The sequence below is a fragment of the Aotus nancymaae genome, unplaced genomic scaffold (assembly GCF_030222135.1).
Source record: "Aotus nancymaae isolate 86718 unplaced genomic scaffold, 86718_ANA_hifiasm-v0.15.2.pri h1tg000036l, whole genome shotgun sequence".
Classification (NCBI taxonomy): Eukaryota; Metazoa; Chordata; class Mammalia; order Primates; family Aotidae; genus Aotus; species Aotus nancymaae.
The window spans coordinates 56,491,370-56,516,467 of NW_026988450.1; the positions used below are offsets into that span (position 1 = coordinate 56,491,370).

The following is a 25,098-nucleotide window of genomic DNA, read 5'->3' on the forward strand; positions in this document are numbered from 1 at the left end:
TTATTTTGTATTATCATCGTCCTATGTATCTCTTCTTTGTTGTGTTAACTTAAAATTATTTGTGTGACCCCTTGATTGATACTCAGTTCCTCACTGGCGTTTACATCCATGAGGGGAGAGATGATGTTTGTTTGTACTGACCTTTGTCTCCAGAGCTGTAACACAATGCTTGGGGGTATACATGATACCACCCAATAAATAGTCAGTGAATAAATAAATTAATAAATGCAACTTTGGAGAACAAAGTTTTATTAACTGCAGGCTTTATAAGCCATATGCACTAGCTCTGGGACAAGCTTTAATATATATGAAGAAAGTATTTGTAGAAAAGTCCAAGGCAAAACCATTCTCACACTGTTGGAGAAAAACTACCATTAACTTTATCTTCTTTGAAAACTAAGAAGAGCAATAAACCCTACATATCCACCTTAATTGGCCAAAAATCTCGAACATTTTTCCATCCCTACTTTATGCAATTTTATCAATGCAATACACTTTTTTTCTGTAAAGCTGAGCTAGATTTCTGGCTTTTCAAATTGTTCTTCATAAGCTCCTAATACACAACAGGTTTGTCATGAGTTACCAAGCAATAAGAATTGGCATCAGGCAATATGGATAACACCACCATACCACATCTTAAAAATACCTTTTCACTAGGCATACAAAAAGATAACGTGATACAGATTTTGCAGGCTTGCTTGAATGTTGCCTTTAACCACTCTCTCTAGGCTAAAATGAGCAGAGAATACTCCACAGTTAATCTGTGTACATCTGTAAAATGTTCATTACAACTGTTACAGAATAGAGGCATTGAGACCATATCCATATTCACAAAAAAAATACTTTACAGACCTGATGTAATATTTTTAAAGTTTGGGAATATTTTGTTTTATAATAAATATTCAATAAAATGATATAGTTCTAATTTTTTGTTGTACAATGAGTAGCCCTTTTAATGACAGACAAAGGAAATTAAAGAAAACTTCTATATATCCATTCAATTTTGAAGACTGTAGCTTCAAGGGCTTGAAACAAAGACATTTGTAGAGGTTGTAATTATGTTAAATATGTGCTGTTGGCAAATTTACTGATTTTTAATTTGCATTATTGCAGGAGGACAACAGAAAACATCAGATTATAGCTAATGCATCCTCAGTGACCTGGCAAATTCATTTTTATATGCTCACAAAGGTCTGTGTTTTTTAGAAACATAAACTTTCCTACTTATCACTATCCTGTCACCCACACACATTAGAAAGTGTCACAGGTTTTGATGTCTAGTAGGAAAAGCTTGATCTCTCTGTATTTCAGTAAGATTTTAAAGAATTCTTCATATTGGAGAAGTTTGAATCTATTTTTCTGCAGGCTTTTTCTTTTTCAAATGACTCACTGTAAGGAATAAGTACTGCTTAGCCAAGCTATTGTCAGATTTTTATTGAGAAAATATTCATACTACAACAGAATTATCTGATTTATCATCTTAAGGTCTGTAGAAATCCACTGCATACCACAACCATGCTTGTCTATCAAATTCAGAGCAGCAAACATGGGAGTTGTTTGTTTGTTTATTTACTTATTTCTTCATTTTATTAACTAATATCCATACTTTTGAGATTTCCTAATGTTCTTTTTGGTCCACAATCCCATCCAGGACACCACCTTACGTTTTTTTAAGCTCCTCTTGCTTTTTTGATGACCTAAACATTTTAGAGGAATACTTCACAGGTATTTTGTAAAAATAATGTCCCTAAATTGAGAATTTTCTAATGTTTTTGTCACGATTAGATTGAAGTTATGGGTTTTGAAAAAGAGACCACAGAAAAAAGTGCCATTCTGTAGTATTGTCATAACATTGGTAAGCAGACAGACTATCAACATGACTTATCTCTGTTGACACTAACTTTGATTACCTGGCTTGAGGTCGTGTTTCTCAAGTTTCCCTTTTCCTTCTTTCATTACAGTGCTCTTTAGAGGAACCACTATGTGCCATCCACACTCAATAAATGAGGAGTTATGCTCACCTCCTTGATGATACAGCAGCTACATAAACTATTTTAAATTCTTCTTCATAGGAAGCTTTTTCACTGGTATTTGAACAAGGGACTCTTAAATCAATCATCTGATTATCAACAAACCTTATAGGCTAAGAATGGTACTTAAGTTTATTGGGTATCATTTAAAAAATATTTTTAAAATAAGAAATGGTTATAATTTGTTGATCATATTCTATATGCCAAGCTTTGTTATTAGGCATTCTGTGATTCCCATCTCATAAAATGACCATAAGAACTTTAGGAGGAAAGCATTATTATTCTCATTTCATAGATGCAGAAATTTGAAGTTTTGAAGGTAAAGTAGCCTGCCCAATTAACACCTATAATCCGTCATTTGCTGAAAGGAAAACTACTCACACATATACACATGCACACACACATACATACATATAAAAACGTTACGTCTTATAAAATAACACCTTCCCATACAACAGATGCAGGAAGCATGGCAAAGACTGTGATTTATCTTTCTGTTAAAGAAGAGAAGTGTTGGCTAACTGGAGGTTTCTGATTTTGCCCCATTCATTTCCCATCATAAAGAAAGTAAATGACTCCCTCATCTCCACTACCCCTGGCACTGGCCATCCCTAGTTTGAGCTCTCCAGTTCCAGGGGTTGTGATCATTTAAGCGAATAAGACTTCATGACATAAAATCATGAGAATGCAAGAGGAGTGTGTGTTTTTAAGAGGATGTAAATTTCCCAGTGAGCATACTTTATTTCTAGGCATAAATATGTGTTTGCTTAAATATCTACATGCTTCATGTAACAAGACCATTATTCTTGCTCAGAAAACATGGAATTTGTTTTCACAGAACCAGATTTCTATTCAAACATTTTATCATAAACTGGCAGAACTACCAAGGCATGCATATTCTTAATATTAACCAGGAATTTCTTCTTGCTATACAAAATCACAAAAAAGCTTTATAAGGCATGATCCACTTGGTATATGATGAAGAGCATTTCACAGTTTGCTATTACAGAATGCACATGCCTACAAATATATAATGACCCAATTGAAAACACAAGGTCAGAGTCAGGTTGTCTAAAAGAAAAAAAAAGCTCATAGGAGACATCTCGGTCAGCAAATATCATTCAATGTACCTTAAAGCCTCTTAGAACAGACTCTTGGTACTTAAGTGATTCTTCACTGAGTTTGTTAATGCCTTTATTTTCAAAATGAAATCATAGAGCTTTACTTTTTCAGTAGGATTCACTCAATTCTCAAGGATCAAACTGACTTAAAAGAATAAAATCATTCCTTCAGATAAATATGTATGTAACACAAATAGAACAGTGCAGTGTATATTCTGCCTGATAGTACTGTACAAGTGTATCTGTTTAAGTGACAGAAGTCACAATGTAAGGCTCATTAATCTTAGACATAGTAAGTAATTTAACTCAAGTCCTGAACATTCTGTGCTGTAAAACCTGCAAATGCATAGGGTATACAAAAGAATGGGGGACAAATGGAACTCTTTACCTCTATCTGAGTCAATAAATTCTAAAGCAACTTAGGATCGTCCTTTCCTTCTCTCATTTAGAAAACTGAAAATGGAGTCAATCTCATGTTACGTAATATTAAGAATTACTCTTAAAGTCATATGAAATTAACAGTTCCATATGACACAAATGCAGAAATATTTGCATTTTTAAAATTTAGTACTTATTTCCTGAGCAACGCACTCTTGTGGTGACCCCAGTTCTAAAATCCCAGTGTTATCTCTGATGAAGACTTCTGGTTTATTTTTATTTATTTACATTCATTATGATTGTTCCCCTCAGAATTCAACCTGTTCCCTAGTTCTCTAGCTGCTTCTCCCTCTTTTGCTTACCTTATTACTGTATTACTTTAGGGAAGTGTCAGGGCTGTGTAGGCCACTCTCCCTAGCATCCCAGCTTCCAATTATCCACCCTTGCATAATGCAACCACAGAATCTAAACCCATTGCTTCACTACTATTACTGTTTATGCATAAGTCCTTTAAAAGTTTGACAGTAAGTTTCTACCATCTTGTTTGCCATCTTCTCTGTAAAATTCCATTCCCTAAGAGTGAATTTCCCAACCTACCACACCTACTCATTCATTTATCCCTGTGGTCATATGTCCATTCACCTCTCCATCAATCTGTTTATTAACTACAATATGGAGGATAGAGCAGGAGAGAGGCAGGGAATTTGTTTTTGCATAAAGTTAAGGATGAAGAATAAATCATGATGTTGTAACAGAATTGCTACATTTAGACATGGCTAGAACATAAAGAACATGTGAAATTGTGAAAGATGAGACTGGAGTGGAAAGCCAGGGCCATATTATAGAGATAGAATTAAGAGTTTGAACTTCATTCTGAGGATACCATAGGTCCATTGATGTGTTTTCACTAGGGGAATGGCATAATTACTTCTGATTTTTTTGAAAAGCTCTGGCTTTCAATATAGTTTGCGTTGGGATAGATATTAAGATCTTGTGAAGTAATTTCAAACTTATCATCTCACACAATCGTAACTTCATCAATCTCTCTCCTGTATTTATTTCCATTTTCTTTGGTACATTAAGTCTTGGAGAATTTAACTTTGATTTTATATTCTATAAAACTAGCTCATTCACTTAACTTCCGTTTTATAACTTGTTTGCCTCAAACAAAATTTCTTAAATGTATTTCTTCCTTTGAATATAAAGAATAAAATTAGCTGAGGAATTTGGACTACCTGACCCAAATCCTTTCTCTGTAATTCACCATTATTAGTGCTTTCAACATAAACCTTTACACCAAAGTAGAGAAAAGGGGAAGTAAGAAATGAAAGTGGGTATCAAATGAATAAACGACCATCACATGAGAAAAGTAAATTGAGAGCTGGTCTTACAGGAAGGAAGCTGCTTAGGTAGTAAAAAATGAAGTTACCAATGGAAAAAAAACCCTGTTCCAAAATATTTCTTCTAGATGTTTTTTTCTACAAGATTGTGCTACTATTTCTGAAGATCTTTTTATATTTGTTTTCCCTGCAACAGTAATTTTGAAAAATAACAAAAATTTTAATATGGTCAAAATTTCATGGAGTCAAGATCCCATCATTTTTTTTTACTTCAATCCTGCTTCTTTTTATTTGGCCTCAGTCTAAATATACCTATTTTAAAAAAAAAATCTGCCAGGTGCAGTGATTTATGCCTGTAATCTCAGCACTTTGGGAGGCTGAAGTGGGGGAATCACCTGAGGTTAGGAGTTCGAGACCAGCTTGGCCAACATGGCAAAACTCCACTCTACTAAAAATGCAAAAATTAGCCTGGTGTGGTGGTGCATGCCTGTAGTCCCAGCTGCTCAGGGAGGCTGAGGCAGAAGAATAGCTTGAAGCTGGGAGGCAGAGATTGCAGTGAGCTGAGATTGCACCACTGCACTCCAGCCTGGGCAACAGAGCAACATTCCAACTCAAAAAAAAAAAAAAAAACAAGTTAAAGGATTAAATGTTGCTTTGATTATAAAAGTGGCAATGCTTATATTGTACAATACACATAATCTGCATAAAAGAGAAAAATTTTTAAATTCTTCATTTTTTTCATTAAGAGTTAATCATTGTGAATGTTTTGGGCTTGTTCCCTGTCAATATTTATATGTGCATGTTTATAAATTCACACTAATTTATCACCACCCCCACACACAAACTCAGTGCTATAATATACATACAGCTTTTATAAGTTGAGGAAAATAACAATATGTGTGTACAGAGTTGTGAAAATCAAATAAAATAATATCCTAAAGTATGTGTCCCAGAGTTTGGTTCATACTAAGTACCCAAAATATTAGCTATTATTTCAGTTATTCAAGTGTATAACCTACTTGTTCACACAACATCTGGTGGTCATCTTCTCTGGTTAAAATATGATTTTTAACACCTGCAGTCATGGGGTCACTGAAGACGTGGTCTTTCGTCAGAGAATCCTGGGTTGGAGTGTCTAACGGTTCTTTACTACTTGTGGGAGCTTGCATGTGATTTCCTCATTCAAAGCTTGTGGGTAATGTTTACCTTTCAGATTTTTTTTGTTTTGGGTATTAGAGATCATGTGTACAAGGTATCAGAATAAGTACCAAATCAATAATACCAATGTTTCCAGTGTTGTGCTATGATAGCTGCAATGAGCATGTTCATGTATGGTGCTTTTTCCTTCTATTAACTATTTCCTTGGGAATGATTCCCAGAAATTGGATTATTGAGTAAAAAGATTTGAAAATAGCTATGTTTTTTGTATTTACTGTTATTCTCTTTTCCAATAAGTTTCAACCAATATATAATGTAATAAGCAAAGCACCTCATATATTTAAAGAATGTTCCTATACCTGTTTCATTCAAGTCCAGATCCTAGGCTCAGCAGTTAAGAAGGGGAAAATCTGGGATGGATTTTATTGCAGGAATTTCAAACCACTGGGAATTGAACAGATGGTGCTAACTCATTTTACATTTGAGAGATCACCAGTCAGCCATACTCAGTAACAGCTTTCAGAAACATCTGGATTTAAACTTACAGCCTAAACATGACAGGTTAAGTAGTATAGAGTTATAAAATAACTTCAAGACTAGATTCTCAAAAATCCAAACCCCCTGAGATTTTTACAATTTTTAATGATCAGAAAAGGTTCAAAAAATGTAAGCATTAAGAATCACATAAACTATATAGTACATCAATTTGATATTGTGGAATTCAAAGTTTGGATAGTCTATGAAGCTTTTAAAAATACTATTCTGAAGGTACAAAAATACAACAATTTTACTCAGGGAGCACAAAAATATATGTAGTCTTCCAGTTATAGTTATTAAATCTTACTAAATTTATATGAAACTGAAATAGTTAACTTTCTAAGAATAGAGAGAGGAAATTTTAAAAAATGCCTAAAAACCAACACTTATGACATTTTATCCATGTCATAAGTCTTACTGGAATGCAAACTTCTGGAAGGCAGACCTCAGATCTAAAACATTGTTTTTCAATGTTTGGTATAGTAATAGGCACTGCATGTATGTCTAAGTAAATGGTGACTGTTCCAGTCACTACTATTGATTTAATATACAGGGGGTCTTCAAAAAGTTCATGGAAAGTGCATATCATGAAAAAAACTATACATGGATTTAAAAATTTTTGCACAAAAATACATCTGCACTAACTTGTAACATGTCTGAACAGGATCTAGTTTGAGTCACTAAGAAGAATAAGATATCTGTTTGAAAAGAGCCCTTATTAAAACAACATGTATACTGCTAAAATTGAAGCAAGAACAAACATCAAATTTTTGGTGAAGCTTGGTGGAAGAATGGTGAAATCATTAATGCTTTTCAAAAATTTTATGAGGACAATGCCCCAAAGTGATCAGCAGTTTACAAATGGACAGCTTATTTTAAGGGAAAAGAAAATGTTGAAGATGAAGTCTGTAGTAGCAGATTATCCACATGCATAACATTTTTTCTTTGTTTGTGCCTAATTGAAGGGGATCAATGGCTAACAGCATGAACAACAGCAAACAACACCACAGTAATTTCAATGTGTTCAGTTTACACATTTCTGACTGCAAAATTAAAATTGAGCAAATTTTCCACTCAACTTCATGGGTACAAAACTATTGCACCCAGATCAACTGTAGACAAGAGCAGAGTTTTCAATGGAAATTTTAATTTAAACAAGTGCGATTGAGATCCTAAAGAATTTCTCTGAAGAACTGTAACAGGAGATGGAACATGGCTTCACCAATATGATCTTGAAGATAAAGCACAATCAAAGCAATGGCTACCAAGAGGTGGAAGTGGTCCTGTCAAAGCAAGAGTGGACCAGTCAAGAGCAAACATCATAGCAATAGTTTTTTGGGATCTTCAAGGCATTTTATATGTTGACTTTCTGTAGGACCAAAGAATCATAACATCTGCTTATTATGAGAGTGTTTTGAGAAAGTTTGCCAATGCTTAGCATAAAAACACACAGGAAAACTTTAGCAGAGTCCTTCTTCACCACTACAATGCTCTTGCTAATTCATCTCATGAAACAAGGACAATTTTGCAAGAGTTTCCATGGAAAAGCATTAGGCATCCACCTTACAGTCCTGGTTTGGCTCTTTCTTTTTTTTCCTAATCTTTAAAAATCTATAAAAGGTACTGTATTAGTCCATTCTCACACTGCTATGGAGAAATACCCCAAACTGGGTAATTTATAAAGAAAAGAGGTTTAATGGACTCGCAGTTCTTCATGTCTGGGGGGAGCCCTCATGAAACTTACAATTATGGCAGAAGGCACCTCTTCACAGGGCTGCAGGAAATAGAATGAGTGCTGAGCGAAGGGGGAAGCCCCTTATAAAACCATCAGATCTCCTGAGAACTCACTCACTATTATGAGAACAGCATGGGAAAACTGCCCCCACAATTGAATCGCCCCCTACAAGGTCCCTCCCATAACACATGAGGATTATAGTAACTACAATTCAACATGAGATTTGGGTAGGGGCACAGCCAAACCATATCAGGTACTTATTTCCCTTCAGTTCATAATGTAAAGAAGACTACATTGATATGATTGAATTTCTGGACCTTCAGTTCTTTAGGGATAGAATAAATTGGCTGGTATCATGGCTTACATGTGTGTCTTAAACCTGATAGAGCTTATGTTAAGAAATAAAGTTTACATTTTCATTTTTATCTTTCAGTTATTTTCTTCTATAAATTTTTTGAAATTCATCATATTACCCTCCAAATTTAGTGGTTTGTAACAACCATTTGATTATGTCCATTGGGCTCTCAGACTCTATGAGTCAGGATTTCAGAAAAGGAACAGTAGGGATGGGTTGTTTCTACTCCATGATGTTCTGGGCCTTTTCCAAATTCAGAGATAATGCAATGGGTGGGGGCCAGAAAGCTTTGAAGACTCAATTAGTCACATATCTAGAGCCTGAGTTGAGATGACTCAAATATGGAGATTCGCTAACCACAGCACCTACACATGCCTTCTCCACGTGGCTTGACTTCTTTGCAACACCATGGCCTTGGTGCAGATGGACTTCTAACACAGTAGCTCAGGGCATGAGTATTGTAGTGCACAAGATGGGAACTCAGTTCCCTTTTGTGGCCCAGCCAGATACAAGAGGAGGGGAACTCTTCATGAGAGGGTGGCATAGAAGACAGGAAGTGCTATTATAATCATTTACCATCTAGTCCTGTTCTTTACCTATTACTTGTACTTTTTCTATCTTGTTAAATTTTTTTTAACTGTATTTCTTTACATAGCTTTATTACTCAAACATTGTGGGGTAGGTGCATTTTGTTCTAACTTTTAAAAACTATATATAATTTGTTAAACTGTATCTTCCTTAAAGATTCCAAAACGCCTCCACTGAATGAATGGGTTGGAATGATGTGTCTTTCTGATGAAAAATCACCACTTTGCCATTGATTTCTCAAATGCCCAGTAATCAGAGGAGGAACAAACACATGTTAATCTCATTTTCCACAAGAAGCTGTTTTGTATCTGACCAGAAAAGGAATTTTCAAAATACTTGGTGAATTATTAGGAATATAAAAGAAACTTTAAAATTGACTTATAGAGTTTATTTGAATTCTTTAGTTGTTTATATCTTTTTGGCCATGATCTTTAAAATTAGATCCAATGGAAGACATTTCAAAATAGTAGGATACTATATAGAGATAATTTATATTCAGGGTAATTCATTTCCCTAATGACCTTTTCCTTGCAAATTGCCCAAGTTTGATTTGTGAACTCAAAGTATGTAAGCTTTAGTCTCATATGAAACATAACAGTCATAAACTAAAAATTTCTTTTTCCTCTTTGACAGGAAGACTTCTTAGTTTCTATATATATTCAATTCTCAGTTACAGGCTTTCTTTGTTGAAGGCTGATTCTGATATTCCTACTTCAATTGTCAGCTTTAATCATTTATTTGAACCAAGGTCTCTTTAATACATTAGTTTATCTTGACTATCAATAAGAGATACCAACAGTTTCACTTTCACAAGTGTTTATTTTTTTCTTTTGTCTAAGCATAGACCTGAGATCAATGACTACTTTTTTTTAATATTCTTATCATACTGATGAACTTTAAAAAAAAATCAAAACTCATATGGCATAAGGTCTTTCAAATGATGACTCTTCCCCAGAATACTTCAAATAGTACCTCAATTTATAAATATTGAAAATGTTAAATGATTCTCCTCTATTGACTATATTTTATTTTTATTTGGTTTTTAGCTGAAAGAAAGATAAAAAGTATAACCTAATACTCTAATGGAGTGTTCCTGAACAAAAATACAGATAAGCTAGTTTAAAATATTATCTTTATCTTTATACTCATATCAGGATAACTCCAACTAAGGCAATTTGTCTTAGTAGTTCATTTATTTAAAAAGAAAAGTTAAAATAGCAATGAATTATTTGCCCCTGACATATTTGTGAAAGTTTTGTAAGGATTGTTCTGGGATGGGAATGATGCCTAGGAAGCATTTTCCCTACGAACAGCAGTCTTCTTACAGCAATTTATGTACATGTATGGTAAATTATTCTCATTGCCAAAGATTATTTCGCATGAATAGATTCTCTGAAAACTTACAAGACAGCATCATTCATCTGAATCTCTTCCTTTAGAATTTGTTGTAATTTGTAAAGGAAAAGTGAAAGAGGCAAGAAGAGTAAAGAGCTTCAGATTTAACCACTCAGAGAATGGGTTCAAATTCTGCAATCTGCCTCAAAGTAAATGTGTAACCTCAAAAATCATTTGACTTTAGTGGCCCTCAGTTTTCTTATCTGTAAAGTGGGTTCAATAATACCTGCTCTGTATTAAAATATTTGTTTGAGTGATGTGTGACACTGTCTACTAAGGTAGACTTATTAATACCTTATTTTTTAAAAAAATCATTTTTTTTCTTTTTGTTTTTGAAGAGAGTTTCACTCTGTCACCCAGACTGGAGTGCAGGGCTGCAATCCTGGCTCACTGTAGCCGCAACCTCTGGGGCTCAAGTGATCCTTCTACTTCTAGAGTCACTGGGACTACAGGCATGTGCCACCACACGAGGCTACTTTTATTTTATTTTGATAGAGACAAGGTTTCACCATGTTGCTCAGGCTGGTCTTGAACTTTTGGGCTCAAACAATCCACCAACCTCAGCCTCCCAAAGTGCTGGATTATAGATGTGAGCTACTGTGTCTGGCAGAAAAGTCATTTTCATACTTTCTTATGTGACAGGATATCCAGTATCTCTTGCGCTCTTTGCAGATAAATTATTTTGCACATAAAGCAATAGCAATTTCACTGGTAGAAAATGTGATTATGTTATATCAGTGAGATAAGCATGTGTCTCATATAATGCAAGTTGTACAACTAAACATGAGAGGTCACTTCCCAGCTTCCTTTAATATGTATTTGCTATATTGTCAGCTATCTCCTGAGAGGAGATGACAAATATCACACACAATAGATGGAAGATGACAAACCTGGAGACAATAAAGCAAGAAATGCTTAAAGTTGAGAAAGTTATACTCTGTAACTTAATAGTTTCCCACACGTTGGGGAAAGGTCTGTTATTCAGCATTAGCACAAGAATCCTTCAGACCACTTCACTGACCAAATAGTGGCCCCCAAAGAGCTTGAGCAATACAGCGTGTTGATTCATAAACACTTCCTAATAGTATCTACTGGGAACCCCACAGTACCCACACACCACACACAGCATTCAGCAGACAACGCAGGTCAAGCAAGTGAATATGCACAGAGTTGTTTGTGGTACTGTTCTAATAGGTTTTACTTTACCTCACCATGCAAAGGTGGGTGAAAAGAATGACTGAAATCTATTTTGTCCCCATCCTGCTTTGTCTTCTTTGGGTCTCTGTGGAGAAGAATAGACAGCGGGAAGTTAGGGTAGCTTAGAATCTCCCTGACTCATGCAATTGATACTCAGCAAGGGAAGCAGCAACACTTAAAGCCCAATTTTTGAGTGTCTAGGACAGAAAGAGAGGAAGAACTATCACCATTATCTACAAATAGCAATGTTCTTGGCTTGGGCCCAGAATACCAGGAATATTTTCATTAATAGGGACAATGATAAATAAAATAGGAAGTGAGATAAGAGGTCATTGCCTAAGGAAACAAAGATTTTCTTCTCATTTTTACAACTCTCCAAGTGACCCACAAAAGGAAGTGCAGACAAATAATATTTTAAGTTCCAGAATGCACTTTCACTTTTCTAAGCAGGATTGCCTACAGATAAATCCAAGAGGGAGGTCATTACATTCAATGGAAGATATTTAGAAAAGGCGACTTCACCCCATGTAAAGCAATTGTAAGCTTTTCTTTGTGTTTTAGAAGTTTTTAGATAAGTAGTCAGACTCAATTAAGCTCTATAACTTCAAGAGATGGTGCTTCTAAGGAGACACTCAGTAGGGACTGCTGATGTGGGATTCTGTGGTCTCTTAACAGGCCTGTGGGAGGGCTGAGAGAATCAGCTATTGTGCTTCAATCATCAACAGAGCCTACCTGCTACTGTCAATTTATCCACGGAGCTTTAGAGTTGGGATGGTGACAAATAACTGTGTGAAACAGAACTTCAGAAAGGAGCAACACATTTAGTATGAAAGAATTAAGGGTTTAGACACAAAGACAACTACAGAAAAATTTTTTAGAAATAGGCTTAAGGTTTGAGGATTGACAAGCGACATGGCAAACGTTGCTGCAGCTAATCTCGTATTTGGTTAAGAGCATAGGTCATGGAGCCCGACTGCCTGGGATTGAATGCTGGTCCATAAATTTAGCTACTGAGTAACCCTGGGAAAGTTACTTCTACTCTCTGTGCCTGCCTCAGTTTCCTCATCTGCCATGTGGTACAATTATAGCACTATTTATCTCATATTGGCTTTTGAGCTATTCGATGAATTCACACATGTAAAATTTTTCCAGTGGTCCCAATAGTTTTGAAAAAGTGCTCAATATATAACACTGTACCCAGAACTTCCCCTTGTAATAAGTGATAATTATGTAACACCTAATAGGGGATAGAACTTACACAAAGTAATTTATGTGAATTATGCTTACACTTAATAACTCTATGGTATAGATACTATTATCACCTCAATTTTACCCATAATAAAATTGCAGCACAGAGAAGTAAAGAAACTTGCCCTAGGTCACACAGCAAGTGAGTGGTGCTGTCAGCATTCAAATCCAAGCAGTTTGACTCTAGGCATGACACACTTCATCACTAGGCTGTACTATCGCTAAACTTGCCATAGGAAATAATGGACACAACCAATGTTCTTGCTTTTAAGTCTGTTTCAGTGGGTTTAGGCTTCTCAACAACAGGGGCTCTAGTGAATTTATTGCATCTTCCTAGTACCTTGCAGACCACCTTGGCTGAAGTGCATATTTGATTAGGTAACTGGCTAACTGGTTTCCTGCCCTTTGTTAATTGCAGGTGCTAAGCTCTGTGACTCCTGCCTGTATCCTAAAAGTACATGACAGAACTCATGCCATCCCTCATGGAGCAGTCCCTCCTGACACTGCTATAGTCCCCTGTCCCCTCACTGTGTCACCCCTCCCCCATGTCCCAATAAAGGGACAGTCACTGGTCTCTCTGTTCATTCGCCTGCCCTGTTGTCCATCCTCTTTGCAGCACTCCCACTCCATGACCAGCATGAGGAGGATCACACAAGACTTTACTAAAAACAATAACGGAGGAGAAAGGAGAAATAAAAACGAGAAACAGGTCGGGAGGTCCCTTTGAATCTTTTTGTCTTGCCTGGTCTGAGGGCTGTCTTGCCACCTCTGCTTTCCTGGTTTTAATCTCAGAAGTCTCTAACATGCAGAATGAGAAAATTGGGGATTGAAAAGAGCAAACCATTTAGAATCCAGAAAAAAATATTACAACTTCCATTTCAAAAACAATAAGAAAGTTAATAATAAATTCATATAAGGCCTAACATTGGAGCCTTCACGCCATCCGTATACAAAGTGGCCGTGCATCAGTCATCTGCTGAAAAAAAAAGAAAAAGCTCCAGAGAGCTAATAAAATTGATGGAGCTGCCTCACTTGATTATCCTTTTTCAGCACATTATGATATAGCACAGCTTAGGTGTATTTGGGAAAATAGACTCATTAATTATTTTATATAGTTTCAACTAAATTAATCTTTACAACATGGATATGTGTCTTAAAAAAAAATAAATATACTGGCACATATGTACAGGAAAATAGCAGTTCTGAGATTTCTATTCTTGGTAAGTGCCATGGATTGGAATTAAAAAAAACACGGTTAGCGAAGTAGACCTAATAAACCTTCAGAGAAATTGTGAAAATATCAAAATCCTCCTTAAAATTCACTATTTTCTTTCACTATTCTTGACAATGAATTCTGCTTGAAGTGAATAGCATCCTTGACAATATTAGGCAATCATCAAACACTCCATTCTTAAAGTAAAAATAGATAAATATACATTATCATACAATTGCATAATTAAGGAATTAGACAAATTATACGATTTGCCACTAATTAACCAAGAGCAGTCTATTATCTTATCAAATTTATGTCCTGTTACATAAGGGTAGGCCTCAGTATTTTTAAGGTTCAAAACAACCTGTATTTGTTTTTGAAATTTACACATTGATACCCTTAATCTGCTTTCTGTAAGGCAGATTTGGATGCTCTTACATCAGCTTACCAACAAATTCAAACTATCTAATGTAATGTTTCTTCGTGCCCACGAGAAGATAGGTTTGGGCAGCTTTACCTAACTAATATTTGATTATTTGAAAGTTTTCTTGCAGCTATTTGAAACTATGTTCTTTTGGACATGTAGGGTCCCCTGAGGAACGCTCTTGGAGGGCCAAGGCAAGTGGATTTAGAAGAAAGCCTCACTCCACTTCTTCTCTAGCCTCTCCATTTGTTTCTAGATATTAAACTTCTGCTGAATAATTCATTTGAAAAAAAGGTTAAATTGTCACAAATTATGTAAAATTCATCAGTTAATTGATTCAAAAATATTCTTTATTATTGACATTTTAAGTTATTAAATATTTAATTTATTGAAAAAACTCAGTCATTTTTCAGCAAGCATTACAACAACTATCACTTTATGCCTTTGTTCTTATTATTTAAAAACTGAGTAGAATTAGAAAATAATAAAAAGACTGATAATACTGGTAATAAGCTTACAATTCTCACCCCTTATATTTGTGCAATTAAAATAAGGTGGATGTCAAGACCTGCTGGATGAGGCAAGCCTTGAGCTACAATAAAAACCTATTGAACCTTAACCTAATAAGCTCTACATCAAGAGTGAAGACAAGAATACTGTTAAAATGGTTTATGAAATCCTGGGGCTGTCTTTCATCTTTAAGCATTTAGAGAAGAACTATAATTTGGGATTTTAAAATATTTATTGGTTCTCTGGGAATGGAAAATCTCCAACAATCTTGGAGGGTCAAGCATTGTAATTTAACTCATTTAGCCTTCAGAAACAAAGTGGAGACTACCCATAAAGCATACTCCTTCCTCATGAGTAAAGCTACACATGTCACTAAACTTTACAATATGTCCTCCTTCAGAATTACCATCAGCCATTTCATTGAAATTTATAGTAAATTTACCTATCTGATGCCAGTGAGTTTGGTTCCTTGTATGTACATATTACTCGTGATTCAAGATATTCACATTTCACTTGCATTTTATTCATATTTCAGCTACTAATTTACTTCAGACACATCTCAATGTCTATGCTAATTTGCATGCTCTTTCAAGAGTTCAACACAAACTTAGGAAACACATTCCTAGATAGACCTCCAGTAAGTGACCTGCACAGTCATGTAGTATAATATAAACAATAACAGTTATCTTACTCTATATTTTTGTCAGCACTTACTGACAAAAGAAAAGCTCTTATAGGCCTGAATGCATGCTGGATGAAATTATTAGCTACTTTTTCTGTTCAAAATTACCTTTTCATTTGTTTGAAGGAAGAAACTCAGATTAGTTGAGCAGACAACTAAGACCAAATGAGCCTAAAACTCTTTCACTTCTAATATTTAGAATTAGAGAAAAGTATTCAGGTACAGACCATACATGGAAATCGCCTCCAAATGTAAAGAGAAGATAATCCATGGAGGGTGTCATTCTTTAGAAACCTCTTTGATAAGAGAGGAGGCACATCTTTTGTACACATTGTAAGAAGATTTAAACACTGAGATGCCCCCCTCCCTCAAACCATGGGGCCAAAACCAAAGGGGGTTTGGAATTTCCCAACTCCACTGCCAAAGATAATCTTGTATTGGGACAAAAGTTGAGGATGACTCACAATGTAATTAGGGTTGTGCATCTAAGCAAATGACACAATATAGCTTGTGGTATTTAAGAAAAAAAAAAAGGAAAAGAAAAGAAGACAAGGCCCAGGAAAAGGCTGCTAATGTTTCCACACAGAGACAAGGTTGTGGCAGAATGAAAACAAAACCTCCTTAATTAGCAAATTACAGCAGAGGGGCTAAGAAAACTCTGTGTTTTGTAGCTGAGCTACCCACTTGTTGCTCCTCCCCTCTCATCATCTGCACAAGTGAGAACACTTCTAATGTTTATACTTAAAACAAATGACAGGGGGGAAATGTTTCTAATAAAAGGCTGAGCTGAAGTCCCATTTCTAAGAAAACAGAATGCCTCTAGTGTTTTGTCAGCATTCTTGCTAATGCCACAACCAACAGGATGAAACAGGCACATAGCACACAAGACCCTCTAGCCCAGACTTGTTTATCTAGAGGATGCTGGTCTGTATTGTTATTCAGGTGCTTTTTCTTTTCTGATATGTATCTGCTTTGGGAATATTTCCCTATGCATGTGATGATGTGCAGAAGAAAGAAAAGACATGAAATTCCCTTGCCTGTGTGCCTCTAAAATGTCACCTCACAGCACATCCAGACACTAGCCAAGAAATGGCTTAGTCAGGTTCTCTGCCAACTGGCATGAACCTGAAGACTACCGGACCTCCTGGAGGGCAACCTTTTTCCCCACACAACAAACCTTACAATTTACCTTGCGGTTGTCCCAATATTAACACAAATTCCTATTGCAATATAGGGCAGGGGTCAGCTAACTTTTCCTGCAAAGGGCTGGATATTAAATATTTTAGGCTCTGTTGCAACTCCTCAACTCTGCTTTTGTAGGAGGAAAGCAGCCATAGACAACATATAAATGAATGAGTGTGGCTCTGTTCCAATAAAACTTTATTTACAAATGTACAGACAATATATGAAGGAAGAAATATGGTTATGTTTCAATAAAGCTTTATTTACAAACAGAGGTGGCAGGAAGGATTTGGCACAATGCCATTGCTGGCTAACACTTGATAGAGAGGATGAAAACTTGGAATATTAATAAAATTTCTGCCATTATGTAGTTAAAAAGGTAATGCGTAAAATATAGTTGTATCTAATTTTCATACATCAATTTGGTTATAGTCTAAATCTGCCCATTGCCTTCAATTATTTCTCTATCTATTAAAAAATAAATAGAGCCATCTATGTTCTAAGCATTGTGCCAGAAAAACCAACCTGCTACGAGAAATAATAAGAATAATAAATAAAAACTGGTGAACAAGACAGGTGCAGCATCTACCTCAGAGTATAATGTCTATGAAAATACAGAGTCACTCATTCTACAAACATTTATTGAGGTCTTATCATGTGTCATGCAGTCTTCTAGGTATAAGGTATACTTAATCAACAAGACAGACAAGGACACTGCTCTAATGGAGTTTGCATTTTCTTTCTTTCTTTTTTTTTTTTTTTTTGAGATCAAGTCTTGCTCTGTCGCCCAGGCTGGAATGCAGTGGTGCAATCTCGGCTCACTGCTACCTCTGCCTCCTGGGTTCAAGCAAATCTGCCTCAGCCTCCCGAGTAGCTGAAACTACAGGTGTGCACTACCAAGCCTGGGTAATTTTTTGTATTTTTAGTAAAGATAGGGTTTCACCATGTTAGCCAGGATGGTCTCGATCACCTAACCTCATGATCCGCCCGCCTCAGCCTGCCAAAGTGCTGGGATAACAGGCATGAGCCACCATGCCTGGCCTGGAGTTTGCATTCTTAGTCAGTAGGGACAGATAAAAATAATCTGACAAATAATAAGTAACACAGCATTACACAGTAGTAAATACCATGAAGAAATAAAACAGTATAATATGGTAGAAAGTCTCTTAGTAAAGTGGGGAAGGTGATAGGGAATGGTGCTCAGAGAAGATTTTCTGAGAAGACTGCTGAGTGAAGACCTGAATGAAGAGAAGTAGCCAACCATGAAAAGATAGGGGAAGAATTTTCTGAGCTGAGTAAACAGCTTGTAAAGTCCCTGAGGCAGGAATGAGCCTGTTGGAGAAATAACAAGAAGGCCAATGTCACTTGAGTGCCTGGAATGTCGTTTGAAGGTAGTAAATGATGGGGCCAGTCAGTGAGAGCTGTGGGGCAGATCACGTAAGACCTCCTGATAAAAAATTCAGATTTTATTCCTATGTAATGAGGCGTTGTAGAAGGATTTTAAGGGAGAAAATGACATTCTTATTCATGTAAATTACATTAAGCCAGTACTTATACATGAGAGGAGTGCTATTAAAAGAAAGCTCGATGTGAAATTGTACAATCAGGGGTAAGGAAGGACTGTAATTGCCCACAGAAGCCCATAGAAAAGGACCTACTTGCCATAGCCCTAAAACCTTAGATCTCTCAAAAGGGATGGTTTGGGTAGAAGTTTGCCAAAAGGCTGTTATAGCACTAACTGCCTAGCTTCTGGGGCTGAAAAGGGTTTTTTGGATCTTTTGATTCTAAAATGTAACAAGAAAACAACAATACCTAACCATTTGTTGAAAAGTTAATACAGATTCTGAAGGGCTCTTACTTGGCTTGAAAATCAGGGGTCTGTTCTTCAAATGACATTGATGGGGACATTTCTACAACTCAATTTAAAAGATAATTATTTCTATTAATCTTTTCAGCAACTGCTACTTTTTCCAATCTCCAGGCATACGTTGTACATGTATCTTATCTTCAAATTTAGTGACAAATTATTAAAATCATATTTATTAAATACCTATCCCTTTTTTTTTGAGATGGAGTCTCACTCTGTCGTTCAGGTTGGAGTACAGTGGTGTGATCTCAGCTTACTGCAAACTCCGCCTCCTGGTTTCAAGCCATTCTCTTGCCTCAGCGTCCCTAGTAGCTGGGATTACAAGCACGTACCACCAGGCCCAGCTAACTTTTTGTATTTTTAGTAGAGACAGGTTTTACCATGTTGGCCAGGCTGGTCTCAAGCTCCTGACCTCAGGTGATCTGCCCACCTCGGCCTCCCAAAGTGCTAGGATTACAGGTTTGACCCACCATGCCCAGTCAATGTCTACCCATCTCACACATTTAGAAAGTTCCCACAAATGTGAAAATAAAACATAAGAGCATTTTCTCTGACTTAGTGTTGCACAGCCATCACTGGCCACCAAAACAATGCTACAAAAGTGAGAATTAATTCTCATGTGCACATATTATATATAAATATATGCCATAGATGTATGCAGTAAATGGCTCCCTACTGTACTGAACAAGAAATATTAAGTTCTTGTGCTTGTAGAATACAAAACATTATCATACAAAGGAATATCTAGCTGACCCTCAAGTAGCCTAGTGCTAACATTTAAGCAAACTTTAGCATCTTAAAGTAGTCACAAGGTCCCTTAATTTGTACTATTTTATAGTTACCACTATACACTGGAGCACTTGATTTTTTTAAAAAAATTATGATGATGACGATAACAGAGAAATTAATCGAAACACTTAATGAACATGCTCAGAGTTATAAAGAAGGATAAGAGACATTTACTACCCTTGAGGGACTCACAGTCTAGGTGAGAAAAGCAGCCTAGGAACAAATAATTAAAACAACCACCACAACAACAACTTAGAAGTACAGTGTTAACATAATACAGTCAATGCACTGTGATGACATTTGAGAACTCAGCCTGGGAAGGTAAGTGGAATGTGGGTAGATTTTCTGGGGAAACAGGCAACAGAGCTGACCCTTAAAGAATAATTAAGAAGATGAACTAGAGAGACTAAAGAAGTTTTTGAGATTCTAGATCATTGGCCAAATATAATTTGAATAATTAATAACCACCTACTCTGGACCCAATATTGTTTTAATTAGCATTAGAACAAAAATAACCGTAGGGTATAGTGTTTGCCTATAGGACAACTTACAATCTATTTAGAAGGTAAGGTGTATACCTCAAACAAAATGCTGATGGTAGACAGTAAAATGCAGATTGCAATAGATAGACAATGCATTCATTTGTTCATTTAACAAAATTTATTGCATATCTGTTATAAATATGCTATATACTGTTACAGGCACTGAGGATATGACACTGGACAAACACACAAAGTCACTGGCCCTATGGAGGTCACATTCTAATAGATATTAATAGATGTTAATATATATGTAATATATGGGTTTAAAAAAATCATCATCATCAATGTGTTTTAGGTAATAGTACCCCAAATCTTAACTCTGAAGCAAACAATACAATATACACATAGAGGACAACCTTAATCAAAAAATGTTGTCAATAGAAAAACAGCTAAATAGTCCAGTAAAATCTTTTTTATTTCTTAAAATATTCTGGATGGCAATTCATAACTATATTTCCCATTAATAATCATCAGTTTTAGCTAGTGTAAATTATTTAGAGCAAACAGACTCTTGTTTCCTGTTACAAGGCATTATTGACTCAGTTTAGGTAAACTTTTAACAAAAAAAGACATCATTTGGCAAAAGCAAAACAGATCTTCTAAGGATTCCCCAAAGCCTAGAACATTACACATATTTAAATCTAAATATTTTAAATGTACGTCTTTGTGAACTTTTGAGATATGGGAGACAGAAAACAATAGTTCACAAAGCACAAGATGTGGGCTAAATGTTTCACTGTTGTAGAAAAGTAGGAAGAGATCATAAGAAGACACAGAGGCCAGTTGTATTTATTGTTACTTACCTAAGATCTGGTCACTCTCAGGTATTTACTATGACCTGCGAATAATTCTGAAAAGAGCTAGATTATAGAAGAGAGTCAAACCCAGAAACACACTCAGGTGTTTCACACAATAAAACTATGATGTTGGGCATATTATTCATACCACTCTTCTTGGTCTGAGAAGTCAGGATAATGCTAACAACCTACCTCATTTTAATTGACAAGTGATCATGGAAAATTGATCTCTTTGAATTGAATCCATCACATCAAGAAAGCAGTGCCATAACAGTTTCAGTATTTATGGTGACCGATAAATCATTTGCCCCTTTTCATGCCTTGCTTCTCATCCTGTGCCAGTTGTAAGACCAGAAAAGTTGAGGAAGGAGGTTTCCCTTCATGGAAGGGAATGGATTAACATAATTATCATATAGCGTCATTTAGCATTGATAACACATCTATTCTGCATCAAAACTTTCCTGATAGCAATGCCTTGAGCTGCATAATAATCACTATGCTTTGATTAATTATCTTGCCAAATAAATGGGTGAATTAATTTCACTTACATACTCTGATAGCCTCAGTTTCTGCAGGGTATCGCTTCTTCCTTTGGCAACTACTTAGAATCAAAATAGAAGTAATACAAATTGCAGTACTGAGCATTCCAAATGGTTACAGTAGAAAGATTACCATTTCAATTATCAGAATAAATATATCACATGAAGTTTAGAACTTGGAGTTAAGAAAACCCCTAGTTAAAGGAAACTTATGAAAGCCTTTAGCAAGTTCTTTGCTGAATGCATTTATTTGGTTTCTTGATCCTCCAACCAATCACATTGACAATGACAAAAGATATGCAAATTTAAACTGACAATAGTCAAGCCAAACTGCTCTGGCTCATACCAATAGGAATGTATTCAGCATATATTCAGCTTGATTTTTACACTTGAAAGGGTTAATGTAACCAAAGAACATTTTAATAGTTATTCTTGGCTATAATCTGAAAGCTATCCCATAATCATTGTCCAAGAACAATGCAAACAAGAATCAAATTTATTTTGCAAAATAAATTAACATATGAAACACGTGCATGATTTAAGCCCAGCAGAATTATGTGTTTACCCTGTCACTGCTGAATAATTGCATAGCAACAAGAAATATGCATTACTATGTTTGAAACACTATTTTGATTATACGTTTTAAGCAAACAACACATTACATTTTTGGTAGAATAGATCATTCAGGACAACTTGAGAATACATTTTCCTCCTCGTTCCCTCAAAGAATCCAGACTAATTTATAATGATTGAATTCTCACTGAAAACTATATAGATGATGTACTGAAGGATAATAACAAGCTATTCAACCAAAATCATTTGTTTACAATGGAAATACATTTTACCAAAGAAAAAAACAAATATCCTATTATAAACTACTACTGTAAGTAGCGCCTAAAAATTTAAGCCACAATTATAAAAAACAGAAAACTGAGAGTTCTGTTTGCTTTTTATTCTTCTGCCTACCTACTGATTGCCTATCACAGTCTTATAATCTGTAACAGAAAGATTACAATATCAGGTTTGGAAACTGTAGAACTACTAAGTTCCAGTTAATGTGTCAAATAAAATAACAATGATCTTAGTTCAGTCCCTAGTGGACAAAAGTAGAATAACTATTACTTGGCATGATTCAGCAGGCGGTGACCTAAGTTGAGTGTGACCACACAAGAACAAAATAGAGCATTTGTCCTTTCCCTATCTTTTATCTTCTAAAAGGGATTGCCCCATTAACAGACTAACTTAAAGAAGCCTGATTGCATACCTATCTATATGTAACAAGTGAATCTATTAACGAGGCTCCCAGGGGAGAAGCTTTTCACAAATTGGGACATTGCCTCCCTTCTAGTAGCATAGTCAGTTGAATATATTTATTCTTGGCTGCTTCTTATTAAATAGACAGCAAAGAGAGAATGAACTGCAAAAGTGTGTTCGTAATTTAATAGGGACATCTTCAGCAAAAACTTTTAAATGGTTTGTAGATAAATAACAGAATAAACTATTCAATTGATTTCTATAAGTAGAGATTACATTCATACCCAACATTAACATTCATCAAATAACATGGATACTTAAACTCCCCAGGTACTGTCTCTGCAACTACAATTCCCTGAAAAGGGAGGTATTTCAGGACTATAGCAGAGCCTAAATGTTACATTTAGCCCACATCTGGCAGGTGCATGTCCTCCTCCACAGCCAGCATGCCTTCATCGTGGGCGAGCAACCCCTTCCTGACACTTAACATAAGCAAGTATCTTTTAAAATTGTTTTCTCAAGGACAGAAGAAAAAAATATTTAACAGAAGTCAGTCCTCTACTATTCTACCACTTGCTGAAATTAACAGTTCCCTTTACTTAAGTATACAATTTCTCCAACCAAATATCATACCTTATATTTACTCTCACTTCGTGTTAATTTTTCTAAACGTTAAAAATAATAGATACTTTGTGTGATGATTTGTCATTGCAGCTGCACAAAATTTCCTGGTGCAAAATCAATTTGATCCTATTAATTAGTATTGTCATTATTATTATTTTTTCACCAACTTGCTTAAGAGGTACATGCTTTCTTCCTTAAGGTAGAGCTTTGACAGAGAGACTCCTCAAGCTGAACTTTAAAAAAGAGAAACCAGAAATGTCACAAAATTTACTGGGGCTAGACACACAAACGGGGTGCCCCCACACATTTTAGGTTTGCACAAGCCCCTAAACCTTGGCTTACCCGGGAAGCCAAACCCAGAGAGCCGTCTTGCATTTGCAAACACTGCCCCCCTGGAGCAAAAGGTAAACACACAAATGCACTCCTAAGGAACTTTAAGTTAGCTGCAGCGCAAGAACGGAAAAAGCTCCGTGCTATTAGAAACTGAAAGCAATCACTTACTTTTTGCAGCCACTGAGTATAATTTTCCATCACATGTTCCAGATGTTGAAGTTTCTGGGAAGAGAAATCCGGTTCCACGTGTGGAGTATCTCTCTGCAGAGCATTTGTGCTGTACTGGTCTGTCGTACTCTCACGACAGTTCCCATCGTGTTCTGGAAGAATGAAAGTGTAGGCACATTGCCCATGCTGAATCCGGTAATATTTTCTCCCACTGTTTTCTGGACTTCGGCGCTGGTTGCTGCACCCTATGTGAGTCAGAATGGCAGCGAGGAAAGCAAAGGAAAGGAAAACTGTCATTGTACTGCCAGCACTCTCCTTCCGTGCCTCTCGCAAAACTTGCTCCTTTCTTCTGCCTCTAAACTAGTTCTTTATTTCAGGTAAAACTGCTTGTTTGTTTGACTCTTTCCCCCTCAAAGACAGCGTCTGAAGAAGAATCATAGAAAACGAGTTATTTGTTAGCTTTGTTCTAAAATGTTAAAATTTTTTATTTCACTGTAACGATAGTTTCCTTCGTTAAAACTTGAGATATTTATTGCATAGTAGCTGAGATTTATTGTTTCCTCTCTGTGTGACCGTTCAGCGTGGAGCCTGCCTGAGTCAGCTGCGTGTACATATTCTAGACCCTTTCCTCTACCCTATCTGCTGCAGATCTGCTATTTTCTCCCAGACCTCAGTGAGTTTTATTAAGGTTGCACATCCAAGCCAAGCTGGAAGCAGGCAGCCTTTCACAAGATGACTTGACAGGAATGCATGAGTGTGCCCCTATGCTAAGGATTGCTGATGGCTTAGGGCGGCGGGATCGTCTTACAAATTGGCTAGATGCGCATGACCTCGATCATGTATGGCCCTCCTGCCCCCTTCCGCAGACAATTGCCTTCAGCCTTTAGCAGATTCATGGCAAATCAATAAATAGAGCAGTCCACCTTAATACACTTTTGGTGTGCATGCTGACCTACTAAATTATAGCAAACTAGCACAGTATGTTTTTAAAGTTAATATTTAGTTGAGGGACCCTAAGAAGAAAACTGGCATAATGTCCAGTGAAATTATTTTTGATAGAGGATAATAAACCCGTATTGTTATTAAATCTTT

General features: G+C 36.0%; 1 protein-coding gene across 5 annotated transcripts in view; it reads right to left on the reverse strand.

The window, feature by feature from the left end:
- The window catches only part of ANGPT1 (angiopoietin 1), a 289,955-nt gene extending 265,210 nt beyond the window's left edge, over positions 1-24,745 (reverse strand). For 2 of the 5 annotated variants that reach the window (XM_064384528.1, XM_012443305.2), the window contains exon 1: positions 24,007-24,744. In XM_064384528.1, the coding sequence (XP_064240598.1) occupies positions 24,007-24,303 (297 nt within the window). In that variant the 5' untranslated portion in view covers positions 24,304-24,744. Of the gene's footprint in view, positions 1-21,280; positions 21,424-21,636; positions 21,782-24,006 lie in introns of those variants that run through there. The other 3 variants (XM_012443306.3, XM_012443307.3, XM_012443308.3) reach the window with 3 other exon arrangements.
- Between the last annotated feature and the right edge of the window lie 353 nt (positions 24,746-25,098).